General features: G+C 36.8%; 1 protein-coding gene across 2 annotated transcripts in view; it reads right to left on the reverse strand.

The window, feature by feature from the left end:
• The window catches only part of Abcb1 (ATP binding cassette subfamily B member 1), a 179,584-nt gene that overhangs the window by 17,580 nt on the left and 141,169 nt on the right, over window positions 1-20,835 (reverse strand). For both annotated transcript variants that reach the window (XM_076860686.1, XM_076860677.1), the window contains exons 9-21: window positions 18,929-19,100; window positions 16,869-16,982; window positions 16,613-16,723; window positions 16,290-16,415; window positions 15,996-16,199; window positions 15,497-15,667; window positions 15,049-15,210; window positions 14,051-14,209; window positions 13,059-13,205; window positions 10,678-10,785; window positions 8,997-9,074; window positions 6,062-6,145; window positions 2,997-3,200 (exon numbers count right to left, since the gene is read on the reverse strand). In XM_076860686.1, the coding sequence (XP_076716801.1) occupies window positions 2,997-3,200; window positions 6,062-6,145; window positions 8,997-9,074; window positions 10,678-10,785; window positions 13,059-13,205; window positions 14,051-14,209; window positions 15,049-15,210; window positions 15,497-15,667; window positions 15,996-16,199; window positions 16,290-16,415; window positions 16,613-16,723; window positions 16,869-16,982; window positions 18,929-19,100 (1,840 nt within the window). The remainder of the gene's footprint in view (window positions 1-2,996; window positions 3,201-6,061; window positions 6,146-8,996; window positions 9,075-10,677; window positions 10,786-13,058; window positions 13,206-14,050; window positions 14,210-15,048; window positions 15,211-15,496; window positions 15,668-15,995; window positions 16,200-16,289; window positions 16,416-16,612; window positions 16,724-16,868; window positions 16,983-18,928; window positions 19,101-20,835) is intronic.

The raw sequence follows: 20,835 nt of genomic DNA on the forward strand, positions 1-20,835 counted from the left end.
ATGTATGCTGAAAAGCAGATTTTACTGTAAATTTTAATGTAAAAATTTTAAGAAATATTTTGTGTGTAGTGTTTAAGGCAGGAGTGTCTGTGGCTAGAGTATAAATGTCGCTTTTCAGTATATATAAAACTCAATAAAAGGGAGAGTTTGAGCGACAGACCTTGCATAGTGAGTAGAACAATATAATCACTTCACAATGTAATCACTTCATCTTAATGCACAATGAAGCAATTAGGAAGAACCTTAATTAGCATCCTGCATCCTCACAGCTTCCTTTATTCCCAGAGTTTCAAACAAAGTCTCAGGAATCACCAGAAGAAAAGAGAACTTCAGTTCAAGGAGAAGTAAATGGCATTATTTCCCTCATAAAGCATCATGTAGTTGATACTTTTGGAGAAAGGAAAATGCAAATATGCTTCTAGAAAGAAAAACACAAGCAAACCTCCTCACCTTTGTCTTCCTACCTTCAAATAAAATGAAGTTTGATTGTGATTTTTAATGTTGAAAAGGAAAATGCATCTATTTTATAGAAATGTTCTTAGACTATATTAATGTGCTAGAACTCTAGAAATCACAGATCACCAACTGAGAGGAGGTTATGAACAGTCTCTGACCTCACACAGTAATGAACAAGCCCTGGCCTCCCACAGACCTGTTCTGGAATTGCAAGCCTGCCTATCTGCTTCAGAGCAAATCCACAGAGGCAGTCTGGGCCCCTATGTAGCTTTTGTTTTATTAGGGAAGATAAACCATTAATCAACAAAGAAACAGGAAAGCAACATTAAGGGCTGAGAAATGTCATGAATTAATTCAGATGTCAGGAAAGGCCTCTCAGTAAAGGTACTACATCTGAGAGTTGAATATGTACAGGAAGAAGCCACATCTGTGGGAACCAGACTAGAGTGTTCTAAGAGTTACAAAAAGACCCATGAGACCAGAGCAGCAAGACATAGGAGAGTATAGTAAAGGACAAGATTATAGAGGTCATCAGATCCTGCAGGGTTTTACAGACAGGGTAAGATTGAATTTTATTCCAATGCGATTAGAAGCCATTAGAGAGTTTTAAATAGGAGTTAGCATGATCTGATTTGTATTTTTAAGAGATTAGTATACTGACTTTGAGAATAATAAAGACTATAGGTGGACAAGAATTGAAGGATATCAGTTAGGAAAATTGATTTGAAGTTTGATTTGCGACTTTGGGAAAGATATTTAATCTCTTCCAACAGGCGTAACTCAGCAGGGCTACTGAGAGCATGAAATGAGCAAACATATGTAGAGCTCTTCATATAAAGCCCATTTTTAATAAATATTCAATAAATTGTAACCTGAGAATTAGGATCAAATGGGGTTGACTTTCAATATTATGAGAACTGATTGGTGAAGCAACCACCACTTTCGCTATTTGCCTTTGTCCCTCTCCAGAGCCCCCACTGGATTAGAGAATCTCTCACAGTCTGACTTAGAAAATCTACCGTATCCACACATACCATTTCCACCTGCACTCTTTCCTCAGCCCTTCTACAGGACTCCAAGAGTCTCATTTCTGATGCACCACCTCAAAGGTGCTGACCTTGGTTTGCAATGATTTAACTTAGGATCTGTCTTCTTCTTTCATAAACAGTCTAAGATTCCATTCTAAGATTTCACACACCTCAATAAATAATGACATTATTAAAGACTTTTTTGTTTACATTTTTCTCTAGATTTTTCCAGCTTTTATTCAAATAAAGAGTCAACACCATAGGAGAAAAGAAACACAAGATACATTATTACATGAAGTCATTGGCATAGGACTTCCCCAGTCTGGTCCAGTGTTACCCAGGTTAGACCAAACCAGGAACTCTGGGAGCAGCACCATATGGCTAAAAGCCTGCCAGACATCTCACAGCAGGTTTTTCCCCCACAGACACTGGGAGAAGCACCAAAGCTGGCCCAGAGGAGTTTCCTGGAGATGAGGCAGAATCTGGGAAATGCAGGAGGCAGAGGACAATGTGCCTTTGACAAGGAACATCCTTCAGGACCTGTCACATCACACACTTGTGAGGGACCTGGCCCACAGACAAAGGATTCCTGTGCCTGAGAGACAGACCCACCATAAACTAACTAGATTCCTGCCCTGACCCTGGAGAGTCTGGAATATCCATTAGTAGATATACTCCTATCTAGACATTAGTCCCAGTTTTGGGACTTGGCCCTGTTCTGACCCCTCATTTCTATAATGATCCAGATCTTATGACATCAGATTGTCTTCTGCCGCCTAGAGAACAGAAGCACAGGTACCTGAATTTGAACCCTGGCCCTAAGACTCCTCAGTTCTTCTCTAAGGCACAGGGGACCACTGCCAGAAGGTATTCAGCTTCACCTGGAAAGCGAGATGACACTAGGACTTCCTGTACAAGGTCACTATGAAGAGTAAAGCATTTGCCAGGAAATGCAGTAATGTCACATAAGCATTTGTTAAATAATGAGAAAAGAATAAACAAACATGCAGAAAAACAAGTATTCAGGGAAGGAGAAGCAGAAGTAGGATGAAAGGAGGAGGAATGATAAGAGGGACAGTGGTGATCATTTAAGTCAGATAGAAAAAGGACCTCAGGACGTTTCCATATTGAACCTTTCCCATCAGACATAATAAAAAGGTCCTACTTTTCTCAATAAAGGAGATTTAAGCTTGCTTAAAAGAAAGAGGGAGAGAGAGAAAAAAAGAGATGTGGAGGAAGGAAAGGGGGTGGGGGTTGAAGGAAGTAAGGAGGGGAGGGGAAGGAAGAGAGGAGTGTGAAGACAGTAGCTTGAAACCAAAAAAGCCTGTGAGAAGCAGTGTCAGTCTGAGCCTAAGGCTTCAGTTTCTAATCTGCAGAATAAATGTCAAAAATATATTGCTCTGGGGAATGGTGATAAAAACAGAACATAGTAAGTAGTAGGGACTAACAAAACAACACTGATTAAAATATTTTTCTCTACTTAGGTAAGCAATTGCATTTTGTTTGACTCACCTTTCCAGAACCTTCTAGTTGTTTCTTATCTTTTAGTGCTTGTCCAGACAACATTTTCATTTCAACAACTCCTGCTATTGCAATGATGGGTACAATTGCTAAGAGTAGAAGTGTTAATTGCCAGCCATAGATTAAGGATATGATAATTCCTGTCCCAAGATTTGCTATATTCTGGGTAATTACAGAAAGCCTGGAGCCTATAGCCTAAAAAACAAATTAGAGACACATTTTTAATTTTTATTAACTTTAAAATCCACACTTCTATATTCTTAAGAACTGTAACAATTCACTTTCATGAAAATATATTAATTATCTTCTCAGTTATAAAACAAAAATAAAATTTTACTTGTAACAACTTTATTGAGTTTCTAAAATGAGGATTATCCATGACTTCTGAATAAACTGAAAGTGGATGATCAAAACTCCAGACTGTGATAACATATTTCTCTCTTCCGAATTTTTAATGCCAAGAAAGTCTTAATCAATTAAACTATGTTCTCTAAAGCAAGCTCTGAAAATTAGCAAGATAAACTCTGACATTTATATTAAACTGGATGGTAGAAATTTCCAAAGTTAGGTACAGTACTACTTATAATTTAAGACTATTATTTGTCATTTGACATTCAAAAATATTGAGGCCTATCTGAAATGCTTATTATGCTTAATTTAACCTAGATTTGATTTGGAAAAAATATACACAGAGTTGAAAGCTATAGAATTTAATTTATACTAAGAAAGTTTGAATACCAGAGGGAGCCTGAAGCATGACTCTCAGTAGTGTGTGGTGATTGCCAAGCCTCAAACCAGATGCCGGCCTACAAAGTCAATTCAGTCCTTGCTCGATGATTCAATCCTCCACATCTCCTCTACCCTGAAAATACTGTACCCTCAACTCATTGCAAATCTTTCTCTGGCTCTCTGATCTGCTTTCTCTGGAAAGGGCCCATGTTATTTTCCATTCCTAAACATTTTTTCTGCCCAAGTGAGGCTGATCTTGGGAAAAAATTATAATGGAGTTATATCCAGGATGGCCACCAAGATCTCTGTGACTGAATAATCTTTCCCAACTCCAAAAATGAGCAGGTATATTGATTAAAACTTCTCTTCATAGTAACTCCTGTGATAGACTCCTTCAAAACTCCTATCAATTCCACCAGATTCATCTAACAGCTATTTGATATAAACACTAGACTAGTACTCTGGCTGCTCTATGAATGTCTAGAAGGAGACAGGAATAGAGGTATGAAGTCTATTACAATAATACAGGACAGGGGTGATAGTGTCTTAGATTAGTGTGGTCATATGAATAGTGGTGAAATGTAACAAATTCTGGATTTTTAAAAAAGGTTCAGTCTACAAAAATTGTTAGTTGGATTTGATGAGGGATCTGAGAGAAAGGGGATTTAAGAATGACTCTAACACTTTGGACCTGCACAACTGAAAAAAATAGAATTGGTTTTTAATGAAATTGGGAAATTTGTTGGAGGAGTGGATTGAAGGAGAATTGAGAGCTCTGAGTAGGGCATGGCCAGTCGATGATCAGACATCAGACATCAGACAACCATGTGCACATGTCAAGGAGACAGGTGGATTTTCTATGTCTGGAACTTAGCAGAGAAGTCATCTGCACACAAATACTGGTGATTTTCCAGTACAATGGTGGTTTTTAAAGCTATGAGACTGGATGAAAGAGCCTCTGCAGATAACAAACCCAGGGCACTGAGGTCAGGGCTATAAGGACAAAATAGCAACGAACAGTGGGAGACAGTGGCCAGTGGGAGAAAAAAGCAATGTCTTAGAAAGGAAACTGAGGTTCCCCCTTTAAGACAGGAACAACCTAGGATCTCAAATACTGCTGATAAACTCATAAGACGATGAAGCATTTCCTATTAAGACTTGTTCTTTCACTTACTTTAATCTAGTTGCTCTGTCACCCTTACTACTTCAGGAATGTTTGAGGAATGCTTGGTGCTCAATGCCTCTGCCCTTGCTGACCTTCTGATTAGAGGCACCCCTCCAAACACCTACAAGGATGGCATCTTTCCTTCCTTCAGGCCTCTTGCCCATATCATCACTGAGCCTTTCCCTCCCTGACAACCAGCCAGCCCCTACCAGTTCATGCTGCTTCCATTTCCCCACTGTACTTTTTAACAATGTACACTGGCATAAGGTAAGATCATTATCTGTTTCTGAAGGTTCAAAATTATTTCAAGCAGTGTACGTTTTGTTTGGTTAGGTTCTATATAACTGGATCCAAATCTTGATTTCTGTTCGTTTGTTTGCTTTCAACAAAGATATCTATATTAAAATAGCATTTTTAAGATCTGACTTGTAATTATACAACTCTCTCATTCCAAATATAATTTATTCTTCCAAAAATATCTATTAGATAGGATAATTGCTAGGATAGTGCTGCCTTACAGGAAGAATAAAGAATAAAGACTATAACACCCAAGGTTGGGGGAGACACAGCAGAGATCACATTTTTTTTTCAAATTCTACATCAGCTTATAGATTTTTGCCATAAAAATTTATAGAAGAAATTTTGTCACTTCTGCTAAAAATCAAAACCTGATGGTTCAGCAGTTTGAAGTTATTCCTTCCACCTTGCTTTAATTTTTTCAAGTGCTTTTCATTTTATTCAACCTATTTTTAAAACCTATTTTATTGCTCAATTTATGAACTGTAATGTCCCTAAACTTTCCAGTAGCAACTATACACATAATTTTTTCAGTAGCAACTACAATTTTCTGTTAATTGAGCACTAAAACAGACTGGTCCTGAGAAAATACTTCTTTTCTAAATAACCATTCTTCTACATATATCTTGTTAAGAGTATGAATAGAACAACAATAACAAAAGATAGCTTACAAGTTATCTAGACACTAAACAGCATTTAATGTTTAAATAGTTAACATTTTTGTTCTAAAACATATATTTGTGGATTTGTGTCTATTTAAAATTTTCTTCACAATGATGATAATAATTAACATCAAAATAAGAAAATCAATTTCATGCTGAGGTTTAAAAGACCGCTTATGACAAAACCAAAAGGAGTCACATACCCCTTTCACTTGAGCAGCATCATTGGCAAGCCTGGTTGTCAATGCTCCAGTGGTGTTTTTAGGGTCATCAAACCAGCTCACATCCTGTGGCACAGAAGAGATTTCATCATAATCACATCAAAGTCCTATTTTGTGAGACTCTTGGCTCCAAGAGGAAAGTGATACGATCAATTTTGTTGATCAATTATATCCCCTCTGACATTCAGTAGACAAGAAAGGGATTTATATACGAATACATAAACTGATCATTTCATTCATCAGAAGAAGTCTGAGTGCCTGCTTGGTCCCAATCACAATTTGAAGTATTGTACAAAACAGTGAGCACTAACAACAAATTTGCTGCTCTCTTAAAGCCCAAGTTCTGGAGATAGAGGGTGCAAATACATTTATGCCATCTCAGGAGGTAATATACGCTGTGAAGAAAAATGGAGGTGGGTAAGGAAAAAGAAGTAAGGGAAGGTGCTATTTTAGAAACTGGTGTAGAAACAGAGAAGGCCTTTCTAAGATGACTTTGGAGCATAGAACTAAGTGCAGGAAGGGATAAGCATATCCAAGAAGAAGGAAGTGGCACAAGCAAAGGATCTGAGGTGCAACTACACTTGACCTGTCCAAATACTAGCAACAAAGCTTTAAAGGGTGCTTGTAACCTAAGAAGTCACTTGGTGTGAATCTGAAAAAGCTGCCTCTTCCTCTGGACAGAGTTCTGTCCTCATGTGGCTTCCTCCCATCTTCTCTTCCCACACATACACAGTGAGCACTGTTTGGGAAGCAGACTGAGTGCTGGTCAAGGGTTAAGGTGTAGGAGATGAGGCCTGAGAGTGGGGAGGGGACATCATGTATGGCCTTTTAGGAAACTATAAAATTCCATACTTCATCCAGAGAGGAATGGTCACTTTCAGCAGGTTTTAGGAAGAGACATATGGTTTGACTTAGTTTTTAGAAAAATGGCTCTGGCTGTTGTGAGGTGAACCTACTGGATTGGGATACAGAGAGAGGCAATGAGAACAGATAGGAAGCTATTGCAATAGTAAACACAGAAAGAGGAGTCACCATGGTTTTTACCTTGATCAACTTGGGTAGAAGGGTGCCATCACTCATGGACGTGGGCAAAGAGTAGGTAAGGGGTAAGCCTATAAAGGTTGAGCTGGGGGCAGTGAGGAAGGAGGATGGCAAGTTCAAAGCCCATCTCAGGAATTTAGCGAGGCCCTGAGCAACTTAGTGAGACCCTTTCTCAAAATAAGAAAATTTTAAAATGAGCTGGGAAGTTGCTCAGTGGTTAAGCACCCCTGGGTTCAATCCCTGGTACTTAAAAAAAAAAAAAAAAAAAAAAAAAAAAGAGTTCATGTCTAAAATATTAACATTGGAAACATTTATTAGACCTCCAAATAGAGAAGTTGAACATGCAGTTAGATAACTGTAGTTCAGGGTGAAATAAACAAACAGGGTTAAAACAAATCAACAAAACAAATCTAAATTAAAATGTGACATTCAGTATCAAATGGAATTAATTTTCTTTGTAAACCACTTAAAAAATGAGTTTAAAGAACTTATGTCCACCATAAATAACTATGGTTACTGAAGTGGTGATCTGCATTAAAATAGTAATTATCATTTTTGTCTAAAATTTTCAAGAAAAGATGGAGTGTTATAATTCATTATAGCAAATATCAATCTGCCTTTTAGTGTTCTTAAGTATTCAGGTTTCTCTCCATGGTAATGTAACTTCCTTGAAGACAGGAACCATTCAAATTGAATGACTTAGAATACTTGGTATGATGTCTTATAAGCACAAGGCTTTAATGGGTTTGTTCTTCTTAATTCATGGAGAAGGCATTATACAAACCCTCAGCTCAGCTCCAAAAGTATAATGGACCTGGGACTTGGCCTGGAGGCTGATGGGGTAATGAGACATTTGGCCCTGGACCAAGACCAGCCTAAGTGAAATCTATGTTATAACTATGGTTTGACTAGAGGGTCCAAAGATAGAGTTCCCCATCAAATAGTGCTCTCTAATTAATCAGACTCAGTCCTGGATCTGTCCATCACTAGCTAGAAACTTTCAAAAATATGTCTTTTTAGGTGGTGGTAGGAAGAGTGGGAAAGGACTACAAAATCAAAGATAGGTGGAAACCTGTGTGTCCTCTAGAAATCCTAGCACAGCCCACAGATGCTTCTCAACCAGGGTTCAAGTAGCCCTGGCATGTCTGGAGCAGGTTTCTAGAGCATCATTTTATTCAATGGCAAGTGATTAATTATTTTTAAAAGGAATGTTTTAAGTTACATATAAAAATTTCCTGATTATTAAATAAACTTATTCCTTTCAACCAGGCTGCTATAGGTTACATTCCTAAAATCCTTTATTTCCCTTTCTAAGGAAAACATTCAGAGTGTCTGTTTCAAGGGTCTTGAAGGTACGAGAAAAGAAAGGCAATCCATTGAGTCCTTACTAGATGGCAATGCTGCAGTTTGAAGTGCTGTATCAGTCTAGCCACAGCAAAGGAACTGGCAGTAAGGAATGGGTCATGTGGATGAGTTTGGATTTGTTGAAAGGATGGGAAAAAAGGGCAGGAAAAAAACATGACAGAGTATCCTAGGTTTCCCAAGAGAAAGAAGGAAATAAAGGGAGGAAAGGAATAGGGGCATTGAAGGTCACTTCCACTGACACTGCCTACAACTACTCAGACAAAAAGCTGGAGGTGAAAATACTCAGGAAACGACATCTGTCTCAACTGCAGTTCCTTGTACCCACCTATATACATCCAATAGACTCTAGGGCCTCTACTTGACCTGGGGGATGGTTTAAAGACACCTCTGAGAGGAGACTGAAGGATGACCTACACAGGAGCAGTCTGAGCAGCCTGGCTGAGCTCCCATTCCTGAGTTCCCAAGTACAAAAGAGGAGTCCCACATGCCAGCTCACCCCTTAACAACATACCTGTCTCAGCATGGACCTGAAAACCATGTATCGGAGTCTCTTGGTGAGGATCTCTCCAGCTTTGCCAAATGTGAAGCCCTGTGAAGAATAAGAACATGCCACTCATTTATATAAGTGATTGTTATTTACTAAGGCCTCACCCAGGCCTGCACACTTGGGCACACGAACTCTCATAGTCGTCAAGAGGCAACATTACCCCTGTGCTACATACAGATAGAACACTGAGGCTTAGACAGTTAAAGTACTTATTTGCCCAGGTGCTTGTGGCACGTGCTTATAATCCCAGTGGCTCAGGAGGCTGAGGCAGGAGAATTTTGAGTTCAAAGCCAGCCTCAGCAACTTAGCAAGGCTCTAAGCAACTCAGTGAGACCCTCTTGCTAAATCAAATATGAGGATCAAATATGAGATGTGGCTCAGTGGTTAAGTGCCCCTGGTTTAATCCCCAGTATACTACTACTACTACTACTACTACTAATAATAATAATAATAAATTGCTCATTTTGCTAAGGACTCAAAATTGGGTACTTGTGCAACTGGTACTCAAACCTAGCATAGCCAACCTAGCATAGCCAAGAACAGTGGCACACAACTGTAATCCCAGCAGCTCAGGAGGCTGAGACAGAAGGATCACAAATTCAAAGCCAGCCTTAGCAACAGTGAGGCACTAAGCAATTCAGTGAGACTCTATCTCTAAATTTAAAAAATACAAAATAGGAGGATGGGGATGTGGTTCAGTGGTCAAGTGCCCCTGAGTTCAATCCTTGGTACCAAAAAAAAAAAAAAAAACAACCTATGTCTTACACCAAAACCCATATTGCCTTAGCATACTAAACTTGTAGAGCACTTGATACCTTTAAAAATTTCATTTCTGCCAAACGATTCACAAGTTGTAAAATCTGACTGTAGAGTCTTGAGGCTGTAGCTCAGTGGCAGAGCACTTTGCCTAGCATGTGTGAAGCACTGGGTTCAATACTTAACACCAATAAAAATAAACAAATAGAGGCATTCTGTCGACCTATAACTACAAAAAAAAAATTTTTTAAATATGACTCTACAAATATTTCCTACAGTTTTTATTTGAGGATTGACATTCTTTTTTAATATTTATTTTTTAGTTGTAGTTGGACACAATACCTTTATTTGTTTTTACATGGTGCTAAGGATCAAACCCAGGGCCTTGCGCTTGCTAGGCGAGTGTGCTACCACTGAGCTACAATGCCAGCCCCTTGAGGATTGACATTTTTTCATAGTTAAAGAGTCCTTTTTCCTTTAGAAAAAGTTGATTGATAAATTCTTCAAAACAGTGTAGCTTATTTAGGAAGTTCTTATTTGTTGTTGAATTTCAGAATACTGGAAGACATTTCTTTGGGTATTTAAATTCACTGGCAATACTTATATTCAAACTTATATCTAGAGTCTCACCAAAGCCCATTTTTGAGTTCTCATCTTTCATTTCCAATCATGATATTAGATCAAACACTGTATCCCTCTAATTATGCCGATATTGGCAGCTGAGGGAGGAGTCAGAAGGGAGGGGAAGGAAATTCAGAGAGCCACAGGATGAAAACCAACATAGCTGTTAGTAGCCAAGTTAACAGAGGAGCAATGCTACTAAAAGGAAAATTACACAGATGGTCATAAATTCCCTCAAAATGAATAAAGTAAAAGTGTAGACACTTACCTGAAGGAAAAATGTAACAAAAGAAACGATTCCTAGGATTAGAAACAACAGCGAAAATATGTTACTGTTCTGTCGTTGTATTTCAGGATCATTATTTTTTGTAAATACCTATGAGAAGATATTTAAAGGACTATTAGTTTAATCACTGAAAAAATCATGCCAGGTATGCCCCACTCCCCATCTGGCATTATTCTGGGGGTCAGGAGAGCCTTTGCATTCTGGGAATCAGGGTTGCCTCTTTTAGCTAATATTGACCTTAAAAGTATCTGCCTTCTTCCTTCCTTAATAACCAAGAAGAGGTCTGTCACTCATCAATTGATCCAACATTTTGTCTGATTAGGTTTCCTCTTGGAGTAATAAGTGCCATTGGGCTATGTAAAGTAGCAATGCAAATACTCTTTCTTCCTTGGTGAGGAACTATATCATATGGCAATTTGTTGTTTTGCTATGTGAACATTTTGAACTATTCTGAGGTATCTGGAAGGAAACTGTTGATGTGCTTTTGGTGCACCAGAGAGAGGTGCTCATACATTTGGCCTTTCAGAAAGGAGGAGGCTGCTGTTAGCATTCTTTGTCATATGGCCAGTTAGATAGTCACTTGAGAGCTGCAGTCAGGTGACTGAGAACCATACATGGAAACTTTTACAGAAATGGTTAGAAGGGCAAATAGAACATCTTGGGCTCAAAGAAAACAGAATATCAACCACAGGGAAAGAAAACACACCTCTCCCTTCACAAGGTCAAAATCATTCTGTGAGAGTCACATTCCTAACCCAGCCCAGATAATTTTATCCTTTGTGAAAAAGGAGGGGATATAAGAGATTAAATCATTTTTTTCTTGCCTAGTCATTTCAATAGAAATAAACAACTAACAATCACTGAATTCTGACTTTGTGCCAAACAATACTCTAGCAAATCCATGTGTACTGTTCCTCTTGTTCCACAAACATCTCTTCAAGTTGCTTTATCATCACCATCATTTTATAGAGAGGGAAACTAAAGCACAGAGAGACTACAATTAACCTGCTCAAGATAACACAGCCAGCCAGCCAGGGATGACCCAAGAGTATAGACCAAGCAATCAGACTCAAAGCCCACTGTTTACAAGACAGATGGCTGATTACCTGCCCCAATACCTAGGAGCTATGTGTCAGCTCTGCATCATTGACCTTCAGGCTTACTGTTATAACAGGCATGAGAAAAACATTAAGTTCATAAGTTGAATTTTTGTTAACAAAAGCTGAACCCACTCCTAAGTCAACCACTTCTATTTCTTTTTTTCTGATGACACCACTGTCTATCATTCTGCCTCCAAGACATATATTTGAACAGGGTCAGCAAACTACAGGCCACAGGGCAGATATTTATATAAAGTTTTAGTGGAATACAGCATGTTCATTTGTTTCCATATTTGTGCCACAAGGGAAGAGTTGACTATCAGCAACAGAATCCATAGGACCTGCAAAGCCTAAAATATTTACTCTTGTATCCTTTATAGAAAAGCTTGCTGGCCTCTGTCCTAAAATACATGCTGCATGAAACCATAAATTTTGTTTTCTTGTTGGCAATTTTACAGCACACAGAAAAATAGCTGGCACAAAGCAAACACTGAAAAAATATTTCTTGAATGAGTACTTAATACATGAATATCAACCTGAAAAAAGCTAGTCATGTATGGATAGACGTGAATAGTTATGTATTTTTTGTTTTAAAATCAAAAGTTAGTGTTGGCTTATGCTACTTGTGGTGCTCAATTTCTTTCTCCACAATGTTTTCAGCAGTATGGCAAGGGTATCCTTAGTTTGATGATTGAAAATCTGTCACTAAATAGAGAGCACGCCTGCTTCATTTGTAACATTATTATTGAAAATATCACTGTTAGATCAGGTGAAAACAGTGTAGGTCAACCTAAATATTTAGGAAGCTATTTATTTTTCAGTTTTAGCAACAGAGATGAAAATTACACCTTCCAGAGACTGCATGCTAGGCCTGGTCATGTCCTGGCAAGGGTGTAGGTTAAGTAACAGCTTATTCTTAAGTCAGTTTGAAAAATACATGAGGAATCCCCTTTGTACACTGGTGAGATGACAGTTCTAGAATTTTGCTTATTGATGGTACAAAAGAGTCATGTTACTGGTTTCACTATCTCAGGGATCTAGTCCCCTGAGATGGAAATTGACAGGGCCCTAGATATGAATTTACAAACTCAACTTTCCTCTCACATACCATATTCTATTTTTATATCTTTGAGCTGGTTAGTGTCATGTGAAGAGATGTGTTCTCGATGGCTTATGTAAGTTTATACAAACACACATGCTCCATTCATTCTTCATTTAGGACTCACAAGTAAATATAAAACCAAAATGGATGTAAACATTTACCCCTATAATCCTTGATAATATTATTGAAAATGCTGGCTGCAGGCCTCCATTTATAATAGAACAAAATACACCAACCACAAAATAAGGCCATTCAGTTAAATTCAGCTTTAGAATCCTCCAAAAGGAAACTAGAGGTACATTTTCATCCTAGAAAACACAAAATAGCACAAAAAGCTAGTTTAAAAAAATTGATAATTGATTTTATGATGTACAGTTCTTCCATATGCACAAAACTTCTTAAGTGAATACATTATTTTTCCTTATCAGTTACTGGCTATTTAGCTTCTAGAAAGTGCTGACAGATTCTGTTACTGTATCCCTTTGTTTTTTAAGAAATGAATGATGTTTGCACAAACATTTAACTCTTGACCTGGCATTCAGAAAATAACAATAATATTTATGCTTAGGGATAAACAGAAATGAAATTTTAATATTTAAAGATCTACTATAGTCTTTACATCATAAATTCTAATTCTAGAAATCTTTCTATAAGTTCTTAATTTTAAATTCTAAACTGATTTTAAAATGCTGACATTTTGGTTCGTGGAACACCCTGGAGAATATCACAAAATGCTGGAAAATCATTTCTTATTCCCATTCCTACCTCAGCCCCAGCCCACCCAACTAGGAGTGTTATTGTTTGGCTCTGAAATTCCCCCAAAAGCTCATGTGTTAAAGGCTAGGTGCCTGATCATGCAGCAGTGTTCAGAGGTACATTCCTGGGTGATTAGATTATGAGAGTTCTGACGTCATCAAGGGATGAAACCATTGATGGATTAATCATCTGATGGCATTATTGAGAGGTAGTGGAAACTATAGGAGGTGGGGCCTAGTTGGAGAAAGTAGGTCAACAGGGGTATGCCTTGGAAGGCTACATAGTATCCCCAAACCCCCATGAGGTTAAAGAGCTTTCCTTTGCCCGACCCTTCTGAGATGTTTCTGCATCATTACAAGACAAAAAACAAGGGAGCCAGCAGGCCAGGGACTGAAACCTCTTTTTTGTCTTGGCCTTGTGGTCCATGGATACTCTTGAGAGTTGATTTTCTTCTTATTATACTGGATCCTGAATCTTTTGAAGGCATATGGAAGACATCAATGTCAATTTTGGATTCACCAACTTCATTTTCTAATTCAATTTCATTTCCTCCTGTCTAAAATTAATAAGAAATATGCATACACTGATTAGGATTAGTTAACCAATGAACATCAGATACCAAGAAAAATGGTAATTTGCTTCAAGTAGTTACAGGAATGGATGAAGTTAAATTGCTGTTCCTTTCTGTGTAATATATGGAAAAATAAAAACTACTAAATAAGGATTTCTAGTGAATATGCAGAACTGTGGAATCCTTTCCATGCATCTTATCTGGTCATCTCCTTTCTGTGGAAATTTAGCTCAATCAAGTTTGCTTTGGACCAATCAACAGAAAAATGGTATGAGTAATAATATAAGCCACATTTTTCATTTAAAACTTTCCAGTAGCTATATTTTAAAAATGTGAAAAGAGATAAAATCAATTTGAATTATTTATTTTTTTAACCTAGTAACATTCAAGATATTCATATCTGATATTATCATTTCAAAACACAATCAATATAAAACATTTGAAATATTTTGCAATTCTTTTTTTGTTTTTATTTTGTTTTGTTTTTGTACTAAGCCTTCAGAATCTGATGTGTGTTGTCTACTTACAACATTTCAATTCAGGTTAATCAACATTTAAATGTTCAATGATCATATGTGGCTAGTGGTTATTATTAGTGAATAGTACACCTTTAAATCACTTTAAGTTTTCCTGTATTTATTCTTTAGTTCCTCTCTTTTTAAGAAAAAAAAACATTTTAAACACTGGCTTAATCCTAAATCCCCCAGTATTTTTTCTTACTTTTCAAGAGAATCAAATCAAATAACATTTATTTATAGCTTTACTCATAGCAACATTAGTTTATCGTGGACATAATTTAAGGAAGTTCTAGAGTCAAATCATACCTGCATTGTGACAAGTTTGAAGTAAACACCTTTCTCTTTCATGAGTTCATCATGATTTCCTTTCTCCACTATGACTCCATCATCAAAACCAGCGATGACATCAGCATTACGAACTGTGGACAAACGGTGAGCTATCACAATGGTGGTCCGGCCTTCTCTGGCCTAAAGAGGGAGAAATTTGGTTTTTGAATATATTCATACTTACATGTTAAAAAAAAATCATTCTTTCCAATTATATTCATCAAACACCAGTGCTTTGCATGTTATAAAACCATCAAAGCTATAGACCATCATCTCTAACTTCAGTAAACATATAGTCAATTGATAATGGTTTAACATGATATTTTATTATAATAAATACAAATACAAGTAAAGGCCAAGATTAAGAAGAATTAAAAACAGGGTGTTACATTCATAAATAAGTTGGTTTGAACCAGGGCTCACAGACCTTATCCAGAGCCACCTGAACCACTGCTTCACTTTCTGTGTCCAAGGCTGACGTGGCCTCATCCAGCAGGAGGATCTTAGGGTTGCGGACAAGGGCACGGGCAATGGCGATTCTCTGTTTCTGGCCCCCACTCAGCTGAGCGCCCCTTTCTCCAACCAGGGTGTCAAATTTCTACACCAGGAAAAACACAGGAGGAGTTAGCAAAAGAACAAGGTGTTCATGTATTAAATCATTGTAAATCAGGGAGTAATCCCATGAAACCAAGCCTCATCATAGGCAATACAGTCTAGTTCATTAGAACTTAGCAATAACCAACCCTAGTTTTAAAAGACATATCTACTACTAGTTAATACTGCCAGATATTAATGATTCAAAATAATTTCAATTTCCCTTGTAAGGAGGTTTTCCCAATATACAGTAGATTCCTAACTTCCTATGGACTGTTTGGCCACTGTCTATTCTTCACACCTTTGGAACCATGAAGGTCAGGCTAACTCACATGAGGCAGTTTCATGATAAAGTCATAAGCATTGGCTTCCTTGACAGCTTTCTTAATCTCATCCATGGTGACATCTTCACGACCATAGCGAATGTTTTCCGCTATTGTGGTGGCAAACAACACAGGTTCCTGGCTCACCACACCAATGATTTCCCGCAGGTATCTTACATTCATTGTCCTAATGTCCTGCCCATCAATACTGATCTGAAATAAGAAATAAGTGTGATTCTCAAATACTTGGAGTTGAAATCACATCATCAGAGTGATCTGTAATGGAATTAGCATCTAGCTTACCACTCCCTCAGTGGGGTCATAGAGCCTCTGTATCAGCTGGACTGTTGTGCTTTTCCCACAGCCACTGTTCCCAACAAGGGCTACTGTCTGCCCACTCTCCACCTTCAGGTTGAGGCCTTTCAAGATCTACCAAGAGTGAAAAATAAACTTAAAGGCAATTTTGCGTGTACAGTTATAGAGTACAGTCTATGAACTATCAGTCAATTCAATACTAGGTTTAAAAATATACATGAATTTTTCTTTTTCTGTATTTTCTTAAGGAAATGAACAAGCTCTTCATCCAATAGGTTGTTCAATCATTGATTTGTCATTTATTGCCATACCTTAACTTCTTTTCGAGATGGATAACTGAAGTGAACATTTCTGAATTCCAAATTTCCCTTAATATTGTCTGGTTTGTGCCCACTCGTTGAGAAGCTGTCAATGCTTGGCTTCTAAACAGGATAAAATTTTAGATTAGTAGGTTACAGTAACCGATTGTTAGTGATCCTTTGTGGAGAGCTAGAAAAGTGATAATGAAACTGAATCTTAACCAGAAAATATTTTAGGTGAATGGATAAATGGCCAGTTCAGACTTACATTATCAATTATCTTAAAGATTTCATAAGCAGCTCCTCTTGCGTTTGCAAGTGCTTCAATGTTGGGAGATGCCTGTCCAATACTGAAAGCTCCAATTAACACAGCAAAGAAGACCTGAGGAATGGGGAGGAAAACCATCAAATTACTTTGTGTATATCACAATTATTTTCATACTTCCTCCTCTTTCCAACATAGCTAATGCCATTTTTAAATGAGAAGGCAACACAAGAATATTGGGTATTGAAAGTGTTTAAAAGGTTTGTAGGTAGTAAATTACAAATGTATCACCACAAAAAAATGTCAAGTAAGTGAGGTGATAAATGTTAATTGGCTTGATTCAATCAGTGCATATCATACATATATCAAAATATTATATTTTATAAAAATAATACCATCATGATAAATTGATTAGAAATAAATTTTTAAAATGTTTAGCGTGTGGAGTTAGTCTTATTTACTCAGTGAAACAACAATTTAATTCTATATAACCACAATATTATAATAGAACGTTTTTTATATTTCTTCAATGGCTAAGTATTTTTATTTAGACTATTAAGAGGGGAAAATGGAGACAAACACTAGAAGATAAGTCAGAAGACCTAGGTTCAAATCCTAAATAAGTACTAATTACTATATGTCTTTAGGACATTCTCTTATAATCACTGAACTTTTATTTCTTCATTTTATTTGTTCTTTTTGTACATTGTATCTGATGAAACTGCACATGAAAATATTTTATAAATTATAAAGCACTAAGTCTCCCCCATGCTCACCACCAGACCATTCTCTGAGGTCTAATAGATATGTTTTTGCTGTCTTTGTTTTGCTTAAATCAGTTTCTTATTCATGAAGACTTACTCAATTTTGCTTCTATTGGAAGTTGAAGAGAAGTTAATGTCACTATACATTTCTTTATAAATCATATAAGACATTGCCCAATAATTCATATAGAAGGAACTTTGCTAAGCAATTCTATATTCATTACTTCAATTAGTCCTTACTTCAACACTAAAAAGGCACACTCCATTTGGCAGAAGAGGCAACAGAGGCTTGAAAAGTTTAAATGGCTGCCCCACTCATTTAGCTAGTAACTGGCACAGCTGGAATTAGAAACACGTTGGTCTGATATCAAATCCTGAACTCACTATTCCAAATGACTCCAGTTTGTGAAGCAGATTTGGGTTCAGTGAATACTGGATTTAAACTGCTCATCTAGGATTGGAGGTATAGCTCAGTAGTAGAAGCTCTTGTCTAGGATGAGTTAGGCCCTAGGTTGAACTCCCCAGCACCACAAAAAGTAAAATGAAATAGATTGCTTATGTATATTAAAATGAGGCAATATACATCTCTTACTACAACCTACCCTCACCCACAGCATCACTATCCTAAAAAGTCTTTTTCGTAAAAGCCATTCCTTCTCAGGACAGCCTCACAAATGCTGGATGATGCAACAGGCTGAAAAAAACCCAAGAGGAAATTATTACAAAATTATTACAAATGTGAATCCTGAGAAAATAAACTATTTTCAGGAACTCAAGGAAACACAGTCTCTGGTTAATGCAATATACTTGTGCTTGGCCTAAGAAAGAAATGGAGTGACCTTCCCTAAAGGATGCAGATTGAACTTGGTTTGCCAATCATTTCATTGTCTTTCATCAATTTGTGAGGTAGATTAGTTGCTATTCAAAATAGTTTGAAAGTAAATTATGTGTTTTGCCATCTGTTAATGTGAATAGTAAATTAGAAAATAAAAATGTTTAGTATTAATTTTGGCACAAAGAAATGATCTCATTAAATGAAAGTCTCTGCTAGAGAGATTGATAATGTTACTATTATTTAGGCTACAGGAAGAATTGTGCAAGAAATTTGCAAAAGAGACCACAAAATTGCTTGCTGAATGCATCAGACTTCCTTACCATTCTAACCTAGTAACACCTATTTCTTTGGAATATGCAATAACTGTTCAGAGTATATTCTTTTAAAGTAAAGATAAAGCTACTTGATTTCATTAGCATTTTAAATAATGACTTATTTCTTTTTATGACTCATATATAACTTACAGTGAGCACTTTTCCAATAGTATATTCCTTTGTGAGGACCAAGGAAGTCCCATACCAGAATGCCAGTGCATATGATGCATAGATCAGCAAAAAAGCAGCACCCATAGAAATGTTGGCTGTGATAGCTTTTTTTATTCCAATTCTTTTAGCTTCTTCTAAATTTTTATTGTACCTTGGAGAAAGAAAAAAAATTATTATATATACTCATAAATCTTATGAAAATGTCAATGTAGCATGATGGTGAGTAGCTAGAATATGCTCATCCTAGTAACATACATGTATTTTCCTTTTGCCCTTACATTGACATTATGATGTTATTACTACTTTATTCTCTTCTTGTAGAACATGAAAATGAGGCTTACAGGGACTAATTTATTTGTGGAGGAGTATTCTAAAAGTTCCTTCTCTGGCTTTAGCAATAGTGAAATAAGTGAAGCAATGTTTAGCAAACATACAGGATATGTATGTTTCATACACACAAAAAAATAAGAAGCTATGAAAAAAGCTGCATTCCCTTCAGAATATGCATGCCTCTTCCATTAATTAATATAATGGAGACATAGTTCTAGAAAGTACTAAACACAAGAAGTCATTTAAATCTCTGACCCTTAAGGACAACTTGCTCCCTAGCCTGCCTCCCTTTGGTACTCTTGGAAGGATCAACTGGGAGATTACATGTGTGAGAGATTTTTCGTGCTTTGAATTGCCATGTAATACTTTTACATTTAAGCTATACAATTTATCTTGTTTCCATAGATATCTATTTTAAAAGTCAGTGACCTAAAAAAATTTATCGAGGCTTAAAAATATAGAATATTCCACCAGTATTTATCAGTGTCCCCTTCTTTTATTCTTTCTACACATTGCCTATATTTTTTCTTCCAACATTTTTCACGCCATGGCTGCCTGCTGCTAGGCGTAAGTGGCTTGGGTTACCCAAGGCCTTCCGGCTATGAGGGCTAAGAAAAATAAAAATTTCAACACATTTATAGCCCTGCTATCCATGCACAGCACAATGTCTTAGAGAACTCCCAAGAGATCTCTTAGCGTAAATATAAGGAGTTACATACAAAACAAGCAAGCAAACGTAAACAACAATGAAAAATGTTGTAGTCCACTGAAACATTTTCTTTCTTCAATTCTAATGACTTAACAGGCTTTAAAGTACTTTAAACCTTCAAAGAGTGGACAATTTTTGATGTTAAAGCAAAAGGAGATAGTGCCTATAATTTTACCTTCATTTAAAAGAAACATACAAAAATTGCTTTAAGAAGATAGATATGGAGATAAGCTAATAGGACCAAGAGTTAAAGAAAGAGACAAAACTTTACAAATATAGAAACAAGGTAAAATTATTAGAGAAATAGGACAAATGGTAATTTAGCCTTAAAGTTGTCTTTATCCTCTTTGTCAGACCTCCCATCAAAACTCAGAGTATTGCCTTGCAGAAAGGAGCTCAGGCTATTGAATGAAGAAACTTGTTGGCAGAATTCAGAGTTGGGAGTCTTTGGTCCATTAAATACACCAGTATCTGAATGTTACAGAGTATTATGTTTTCTTTGAAGGATTCATTTCATTAGTACAGCAGAATTTGACCCCTGACCAATATGAGCATGCATTCTCTCTGGTCTTTATGACTATGTTTTATAAACAACTACTTCATCACAAATACAAAATCATACCAAATGAAATTTATATGTCCACTAAGAACAAATTTAAATGGAACTTTATAGTCATAAAATATGCAAATCCTCAACTTGTCAGTTATAACATGTTTCCTTTGCAGGGTTCGGGAGTGTGACACACACAAGTGTGTATATATCTCCCACTTTAGGAGTTGAGCTGAGGTACACAGTACCATCTGCCATAAATTACACATGATTACATTAAGAAAATTTAATGCTTAT

Source organism: Callospermophilus lateralis, chromosome 1 (assembly GCF_048772815.1).
Source record: "Callospermophilus lateralis isolate mCalLat2 chromosome 1, mCalLat2.hap1, whole genome shotgun sequence".
In the NCBI taxonomy this organism is placed as follows: domain Eukaryota; kingdom Metazoa; phylum Chordata; class Mammalia; order Rodentia; family Sciuridae; genus Callospermophilus; species Callospermophilus lateralis.